Genomic DNA, 9,564 nt, shown 5'->3' with positions numbered 1-9,564 from the left:
TGGCTTTTTCTGAGTTTTGGTAGCTTTTTCTTTGTTCCTGATCTGTGTTTGCAGGTTTTGGTCCCCTCGGCAATGTTCTTAAGGTGCAACAATGACATTCAGTTAGATTTCCCCCATCTTTTCTCCACCTTCTCCAGCGGCAGTGCGATGTCATATGTTTCCTATTGGTGCTGAAACAGGTGATGCAAACTTAGAGGCTTAAACAATACAAAGTTACTATTTTACAGTGTGGAGGCTGAAAGTCCTCAGTGGGTCTTATTGGAGTAGGGCCCAATGGCTCTATTCTTTAAGTTCAAGGAGGCTCAGTGCGGGTCCAGATTGCAGGCTCCAGGAGCAAAAGTAAAGTCTTATAGCTATAGGGATCTACTTTTTCTAAAAGTCAGGTTAATATCAATCTGTTGTTACTTCAGCTCATTCCTGAAGGTCTCATACTCTTAGGGCTTGTAAAGAATTTCTTTCCTCTGCCAACACAGATCTTGCCCGCAGAATTCTGAGAAATATAGCCAACAAGACTCTCCTCCTTTGCTCGTGAGCCTTTAGTTCCTGCTGCTGCTCCGTCCCTACTCTACAGAGTGCCCCAACTGGAATCTCATCTGTTCCAGCTCCTTCCCTTCTGGCCAAGTCCTGGTGCACTCACTGACCCAATGCCCTTTGCACAGAGTACATGATACTCCTTGGATGGCTGATCGTCCTGGATTCAAGGTAACATTTCCTGGTCCCCAGAGCCCACAGTTTTCTTTATTTCCAGCACTGGCTCAAAAGGACTTGCCTTACACTGCTTCATTGTATTGAATTTTATGGTTTTAATATCACATGTGTGTAAGAGTTATGGATTCTATAAAACTGATTTCTGAATACTTAAGATTTTACCTTTTCTTTCCTGTGATTGAAAGAGGAAAAAGTAACTACAGCACTAGGGCAAACGGTTTCATTGTCTCTCTATAGAAAGAAGACTCCTGTGGGGTTCATCATGTATATGGTAGAAATCTGGCCCGAATCACAGGACCCGTGATTAAAAACAAACAAACAAACAAACAAAAAAACCAAAACAAACAAATAAAACCTTGTTTCCCCCATTGTGGAGAAATCTCTATTGTGTTCCCATTTTGAAGATGTTTAAAACATTATTCTCTGAAATATTTTTCCTAAGGTCCTAGACATCAAGATTGATGTGGGATGGATGAGGTTTTACCTGATGGCTTTCTCTCCTTGGGGCATTTCTCTGGAGATGAGATCAAGAACGTGAATGCTCTTTGGGGCAAAAGGTGGCATAGATGAATAAGCAGCCTCCTCCTTCTATCACCTACTAAAAAGTTAAAAAGAATTGGCTCACTTTTATAACATATTGCTTCACCTGAGAAAATTAGTAAAAGAAAATCTTATTTAGAATGGTGTTGGGAGGTCATCAGGGAAAGCCGTCATGCCCTACGCTCCTCATCAGTCGCAGCCCCAACAGGAAGAGCCAGAATCTTGCACCTGGATGCTACCATAGTATCCCAGCAAGAGGAAGGCTTCCTACCACCCTGATAACAATGGCTCAGCCAATGAGAGATTGTCATGATGATAGACAGCCAATGAAACGCCACTATACTCAGAACTCCCAGTTTCCTCCAATGGACTTCTGGTTTATTAGAGCCCCCCCCCCAACATCACCTCCCTCTATAAAAGAGCAGTCGTGTGTGTGTGTGTGTGTGTGTGTGTGTGTGTGCGCACGCGCACAGGCACGCGTGCTGTAGCTTGTTTGTTTGGGGTTGCAATTCTCTGCTGTTTCCGAATAAATTAATTTTTGATGGTAAAATAACTGGCAGTTTTACTCTTTAAGGTTAACCCAACTTATCTCCGTAAAATGTCCTCCTCCTTCATCATCCGTAAATTCTAGTGGAACTAGAGTGCTTCAAGTATTGGTAAGTTATAAAAGAAAGGGCTGAAAAGCAGCTTTGGCATTTTTAGTCTAAAATCGCCTTTTGGAAAGCCAGGGCGTTTTTGGAGTGAGAGGTTTGAACTTTTATAGACCCTGGTCCTGATGGAAGCAGCATAGTTGCAGCATATTCTTGTGGTTCACTGTTCTTCCTCTATTGTACCACTAATTACACATTTTCAGTATTGCTTGTTTGACGACAGTCGTTCCCGGTAGACTCCAACAAGTATTTGTTGAGTTCACTGCAGACAGGACAGCCATCTAATGACTGAAGAAAATGCGTATTTGAAACCAGCAGCTTGTGACTCACCATGTTGGGATTTAGATTTCTAGGTATGAATACATTTCATCAGTTTATGAGGTGAATTCCACCCTTTCCGGTCCGGTGGGTGGCACACACTGGAGAGGTTGTGAGGTCTTAGCCCAATAGTGACTGCTGATTTCACTGTAATTTTTTTTTTCCTAGCAAAACTCTCTGACCCAATATTAAAGTTTTCCAAGAATATTTTTGGAACCTCTTCATGTAAAAGTGGGTCCTTTACAGTCTACTCCAGGGAGTTAAAGATAATATTTACTTAAGAACTGACTTCAGTGACTCAATCTATGTGTGAAAGGGGAAGCTGTGGTGAAGAGCATTTCCTTCCTCCAAGGGCTGGCACCAACAAGCAACTGGAGGTCTCTTTGCAAGATATCTCTTGTTTCAGTCTACTGTTGCTTGCTCTTGACTTCCTTGTCTTTGAGAGAGCATATTAGTAAATATAAATGAGAACACAGATGACCTGAACACTTTGTTTATTTAGTAGATACATATTAAACTTTGTATACTGCACATGTGACTTCTCTTTTTTACCAGTATCCATTGGACATTTCTAAAGAATACTCATGTATTAGAGCACAAAATGCCAATTGATTTCCTCAAAGCAGAAACCCTGTGGATCATATTTTATGACCACAATGCATAACTAATCACACACACACTAAATAAAAATATAAGAGAAAAAAAATCAAAACTCTAAATACAAAGTATTTAGAAATGAATGAAAATGGGAACACTTTCATATGGTCCAACCTGAACTCAGAGGAAAAGTCATAACCTTGGGTGATTTTTTTTTTAACCTTAGTAAATAATAAAAGTAAACTAAGCAAACACTTTTTAGGAAACTTGTTTAAAAGGAGACGTTAAAGAAAAATACTGCCATGATAAAAACAGATGGGGTCTAGTGTAACCTGAGAATCTGAGTAAATGAGGCCAGTGGAGGAAATCTAAAGAGGATCCACCATTTTTCTTGGAAATAGGTATTATACTTTCCCAGGGTATATTTTCAGGATTTCAGTACACCCTAACTTGCATGAAAACAGGAAAGATGTTCAACAGCTGTTTAAGCTTGATGGTGATATGATAACAAAGTCTGCTACTTTTTCATTTTTAAAAAGGAAATATAAAGTAAATTGCTATTATCTTGTTCATGTTTTGAGGTGTAGTTAATTACATTTCTATTACCCAGGGAAAGATTGAGGACTATTTAAAACTCTTTATTGGAAGCTAAGAAAAAAACACATGTTCTAAGGGTCAAAAACACCAGGTGTTCTACAAAACACACAACAGAATAACAACTCAGCAAAATCTAAGAGACCGTTTTCAGGATATCATTAAACCAGTTTTAATTTTTTTTTTTTGTCCAAGTTGTTAGTAAGGATTTTGTTTTGTGTTAAAGCTGTGGAATGCACCTGCTCACTTGGTTTCCTGGGGAGGCTATTTTGGGCAATGCTGAACTTTTTTTTACTCCCAGTTTTATACCAGCCTACGCCCTGCTGGTCAGTACTTGCTGAAGCCATTAGAGCATGAAAAAGCTGATCTTCTTCCTGAGATTTTCACCCCTTGGGGACACAGATCCCACTTTCTCCTACTCCCTAAATACTGATTCCAGAGTAGATTGTCTTTCAGCCTCCATTTTTACTATGATTATGCACTTTTGTCCTTTTCAGTATTTCCTGGGTATCTTAGTGAGATATAGGAAGAAAGAGAAGGTATTAGATGGATTCAATATTATATAAGAATTCTCTATCACCGCATTTTCCAAACTATGTGCCTTGGAATAGTCAGTCCTAATAGGTGTTCCATGGATCTAAATCCCTTTTTATAGGGATGCCTGGGTGCCTGGGTGGCTCAGTCAGTTAAGCAGCTGCCTTTGGCTCAGGTCACTCTCCAGGGTTGTAGGATCAAGTCCTGCATTGGGCTTTTTGTTCAGCAGGGAGCCAACTTCTCTCTCTCTCTCTCTCTGTCTGTCTCTGACAAATAAAAGTCTTAAAAAAGTAAATCCCCTTTTACAGATTTACTGTGAAAATTCAGAAATTAAAGTCTATGGGAAGTCCTGAGTAAAGAAGCCTGGTTTATTTTATTTAAATGTAAGCTATTTGAGCACACAACCCTTTTTTTTTTCACATAGCTGGCTGGGCCTGGTTCTAGGCTGGGCCTGGTTCTAGGCCTGGTTCTAGGCTAACCAGTAGGTTTCCTTCCTGACCCTCCTCTCCTTGGAGTAACCGGTGACCTGGACCAGCTTTTGGACCTCCATGCTGCTTTTTGACCTTTTAACAGTATTCAGCACCAGACTGTTTACATGTACTGTGATCTTCCCATTGATTTTTTTCTTCCTTTAATAAAAAGAACATTAGTTCTTATAAGTGCCTACCACGTACCATCTCACTGGTTGTTTTAAAAATATAACCCGGATGCTGGACTCTTCTTCTCAACAGGAGTGTGTGTGTGTATGTGTGTTTGGTGTGTAGAGGTGAAGAGGAAGGTTCTCTGTGAAATCAACCCTACTAGCAGTCAGTTGAACATCTACACATGGGCTCTCTTTCCCCCCATGGCCCACACTAAATGTGTCTTGGTTGTCTGCTAGTGATGGGGTAAAACAAGTTGTATTCTTTACCTCCTGAGACCCTGAGGAAACTTTAATCAGTTTTTCACTTCAAATTCATCTTGATAGAATCCAAGTTCTACAGCACCACTGGTGGGGCACAGAGCACAGCGTCGTCCCTGGTTCAGTTAGATATGCGCCCTCCCTTGGCTGCAGGCAGGGGCAGGAGGGGCCATAGGCTGTTTTCTCACACTATGAAGAATACCCCTCTGGCCTCCCTTTTTTTCCTTCATATTAGCACTTCTTCTCCATCCCTGCCCCCTCTCTAGAATCTGTCTCTCCATCATCATCATCCCCATTCCCAAACTCTGGATCTTCTCCCAGCCATTTCGTGAGTCTTGGAAACCTTCAGGACTTTGGTAGGTCACGGTTGTCCTTGTTCTTGCCATTTCTGCAGACAGGTAAGAGGAGAATAACTGCTGTGGGTCCTCAAGTTTGTGTGTGTGTGTGTGTGTCTGTGTGTGAATATCCGCGGCAACCTGCACTGAGGACCAGCCTTGTCTCTGCTATCTGCATGACCTGAGATCTTTCAGGAATACTAGCTATCTTGCATTGGGAGGGCTCATTGTCCACCAATACTTGATGTATGTCAAAACTTTTGGGCCTCATAGTGCAGAAGATGTGTTTTTTCCTCCTAACATTGGCTCAAATTATGAGTCCCTGCTTGTGACATGTTTCTGTAAAACAAATCACTCCAAAACTTAATGACTTAAAAACCACCAAATCCTATTTATTTTGTTTGTAAAGTTATCACTTGGGTAGGTCCAGCAGGGATGGCTGCTGTTCTGTGATGTCCGGGATCCCAGCTGCAGACACACGTGGTCTGTCTATTGCACCTCTCCCCCATGGTGGTTTCAGAGTAGGTGGCTCAGGGTTCCAAGGGCGAGTGTTTCCAGAGAGCAAGGCAGAAGCTACAAGGACTTCTTTGGCCTAGCCTCAGATGTCATGCAGTATGACTCCTGCTGTATCTTTTTGGCCATATAAGACCAGTACTGATTCAATGTGGGAGTGGGCTATACAAAGGCAAGACTATTAGGACACAGGGACCACCTTGCTGGCTGGCTACGGCAGCCCCCTTCTATTCAGTTTCCAAAGATCAGGCAAACTGACTTTTTATTGCAAGTTAAATTTGTCTAGGATCTGACACCACTGGACCCAAAGGCTTCCATGGATACGCACCAGAAAGAAGAGATCAGGACACACATTTTCTATACTCCTTCCAGCCACTGTGTTGTCTTTATTCAATGGAGTACTGAATTAGAGGCAGAGAGGGTTTGTCCTCTGGCATTCCATTTTAGAGAATGGCAGTCATACTATCCGCCCTGGCTCTCGGAGAACCCATCTTGGCTCTGTACACTCAGTTTTTCAGGTTGTACCAGAGAGGGAGGAAATTCTGGATGCCGGCTTTAAAATAATAGTAAGGCATCCAGACTGCTGTGAAACTAGCAGCTCCCCCGTCTCAGCTCCCACCATCATGCTGACCAGTAACAAAAGAAATAAGAGGAGACTACGAATACTAGGGTGTGGGAAATAATGCTCACATGCTTAAGATGCACCCGCTTAGGTCTTTTAAAAACCAATTGTTCTAAAGCTTTTATTGCTCTGTCACAAAATAAATGGAGCGGACATTGATTCCAAGGTCATTGTGAATTGATATTTAACCATATTAATAAGTAATGCAAGTTTGACTGCTAGGAGGAGGCTTGCCGGGGAAGGCATCACAGTATACTGAATGCTTGTAAACATTAGTACAAGTATAGAGTAAGAGAGACTCCCCTACTGATGCTAGATAGGACCCAAGTTCCTCTCTTTCTGAGGGATGAAGCACTAAGGATTCGTCTCCATGTTATGTCTGCTAGGGTATAATAGACTGCCCTAAAGAAGAATGGATTCTGATTTGGCTACTTGTCTCAAGGTGATATTGGTTCTCCTCCATGTTTCTGGTTCTTTGCAAGGTGGGCTCAGCGTCCAAAAGGGGGTCCTCCAGGATGGCCTGACAGAAAATGCTGCCCCCAGTACCAAGGACATGAAATGAAATGGGCTCATCACTGAGACTTTTTGCCCCATTCTCTTCCCCAGGTTCACCTTTGCAGAGAATGCTTTCCTAACCGAAGGGGCTGCATAATCTGCAGTAAATTGGGCTCTCTGCCCCACCTTACTCCCACTTTGCTCTCTGTACCTATGCCTTGTGTCCTTCTCTGTCACCTCTGCCAGTAACCAGAAGAGCAGCAGTGGCTGCCTATTGGTCACCTTTGGGCAGATCAGGTCCCGGTGGCTAGTGCCACCAGCTTAGCCCTCCCATCTCACAGCACCCCCCCAGCACTCCATCAGAGGACAGAAGAGACAGTGCAATAACAAAGCGAGGGGGGCTGCGGGGAGCCCTGGCATTTCGGGAGCTGGGGATCAGGACTTCCTGATGCTCTGCAAAGAGACCGCAAATGCGATGATGCGGAGGGGCCATTGCTGGGGACACACGTCTGGAACCAGAATCACACTTGGCCGTGGGGATCCTAGCCTCGCACTGGGCCCACACTGCAGGCTGGAGCACCCTCCAGTGGGCTAACTTACATCACATGGACGGGGACGAGGTGAGCCCTCAAGGACAGCTGTGGCTGCCACCCTGCCTCAGCCGCGGCCTGCATGGCACTCAGCTCCCCATCTTGGGCAGCCTCGCCCTCACCTTGGGCAGCCCGGCAATGCGGTGAGATGCCCCTCTGTCTGTGGCTGATACTCCAGTCTCAAACCCATGAGTCTTGTCTCACTGTTTCCCAGGGAGGAGGGTGGGTCAGTGTGGCAGCTCCTCTGCGGGGACACAGTGTGAGACGAGGCATCGCAGCAGAGCCCGGCCACTGCCAAAGCAGGAGGGGCCAGCAATCAGATGTTTTCTAGGACATCCAGGGGGACAAGGCCTCTCTTCTTTCCACTGAGGACTCTGATAAATCCATCTTGCTCCTCTTCGGAAGTCACGCAGATCTGAATGCCAAGGAAGGAGAAACATCAAAGTGTCAACAAGGAAGAAATTAGGAGCTGCTTGAATCACAGTGGACTGAGGCCAGGAGCACCAAATTGGAAAAGGGAGAGCAGTTTCAAATAGTGGGGTGTTGGAGGGGGGAGGCTGGCTCTGTAAGGAAAAGGTTGAGTAAATATTAGGCAGAACCTGGGTTTGGAAATAGGCCTAGGTGCTGAATATTTTCTGAGTTTTAGGAATGAAGTTTTACAAATGAGGATCAATAAAATGGGGTTAATCAGATTGTGTCCTCCTGAAGAGTCACTGTGAGGACAACGATAGAATGCTCACAAGAGAACCTAGCATGTGGCACACAATGAGTCCTCAATACTTTATTTTAAAAGATACAGACTAATAGCTACCATTCAGCAGGCCCCGGTCATGTGTTTGGAAATTTATACATATGATAACAGGAAGTCAAAGGAAGCTATACCATTCCTGGCCCCTAGCAAAGCAAACAGACGCTAACACCTCCCCTTGCCCAGCTGTGTGGGACTGAACAAGAAAGTGGTTAAAAATCTGTTTGTATGCCCTTGTCATCACCACTGCCATTTACCACTGAAAGGCTGAAGGGTGGAGAGAGTCAGATGGAAATAAGAATTTTTTGCAAAGTTCTGTGAGTTTCAGCCACCTGACCTGCTTCCATGTGTGGTAGGTTAGATCTTAGGTTAGAGTCCCTAGAAACAGAGCCTGAGGCATGAGAAGTGGCTTGTTGAGGGTGTGCTCTCAGGAGGTGGGAAGTGAGGGAAGCAGGAGGGCGGGGAAGGAGCTGAGCAAGGGTGAGGACTCAGTTGGAGGTGAGCCTCAGGCTGATTCAACAGGGAGCTCTGGAGTATGAAGTGGGCTGAGGAGTGTTCCCACCTTGAGGCAAGGGGTCTGGCTTCTTGGGCCCCCTGTCAGTCATTGGCCACTGGCTGACTTGGGTGTGAGAGGTGTGACCTGTCAGGTGAGGCAGCTCTTGGTCCACAGAAGGGCAGTAGCTGGATAAGGGACAGCTGTGAGTTGTCCATCAACACAGCAACCAGGAGATGGGTGTACCCACCTAGTGAGGGGGTTGGGAAAAGAGCTGAGCTTCATTTGTGACTCCCAGCGCTTAGGATATACAAGGGACTGGTTTCTGGTTCAAGTTTCAGAATCCTAACGCTATGATAAGCTTGACTGGAAAGAAGCTCAGATGGGGAAGTAAAAAGGAGTTGATCTGTAAGAACAGAAGATGTGGTGACTATTTCCTGAAGGCCAGAGGTGAGCTGTGAGAAAGAAATAGCCTTGGTGCCATGTTAGATCCTGCTAGAGCATGATGGGCAAGGTGGCTGCCAAAGGGAAAGTGAACCACCTGATTTTCAAAAGCTAAGACCTGTCATTACCATGCCAGAAACACCACAGACAAGGGACCCTAGTGATGGGCAGGGAGTATATGTCTTGAAAAGAACCCATAAAAATGCCTTGAGAGCACGATTTACCTTTAAAACCGTGACAAAGACAGAATTTTCTTCATTGTTGAAATATGCCTGAAATTCAACAATCCTTACTATTAGACCAACCGATCCACATCAGTGAAAAACTTTAAAACTGATCCCTTGTGCAGATTTGTTCTAGATGCTTATTTAAAAAATTTCCAGTTGAAATATTTAAATAAAGAAATGAACATGAAAACAGTTTGATGACGTATATACACACAGATGTTGTATCATGTTGATGTCAAATATGGAGAACACTGG

The 9,564-nt window shown here is 44.1% G+C and overlaps 1 protein-coding gene across 1 annotated transcript in view; it reads right to left on the bottom strand.

The window, feature by feature from the left end:
- Positions 1–3,554: 3,554 nt before the first annotated feature.
- STAC (SH3 and cysteine rich domain) overlaps positions 3,555–9,564 on the bottom strand; it is a 154,094-nt gene continuing 148,084 nt past the window's right edge. The window contains exon 11 of the mRNA XM_045089090.1: positions 3,555–7,812. Within this exon, the coding sequence (XP_044945025.1) occupies positions 7,714–7,812 (99 nt within the window). The 3' untranslated portion in view covers positions 3,555–7,713. The remainder of the gene's footprint in view (positions 7,813–9,564) is intronic.

This window comes from Mustela putorius, unplaced genomic scaffold (genome assembly GCF_011764305.1).
Source record: "Mustela putorius furo isolate JIRA1106 unplaced genomic scaffold, ASM1176430v1.1 tig00003834_pilon_pilon_pilon, whole genome shotgun sequence".
NCBI lineage: Eukaryota > Metazoa > Chordata > Mammalia > Carnivora > Mustelidae > Mustela > Mustela putorius.
Note: the sequence above shows the minus strand (reverse complement) of the source record. Positions and strands in the feature narration are given on the sequence as shown.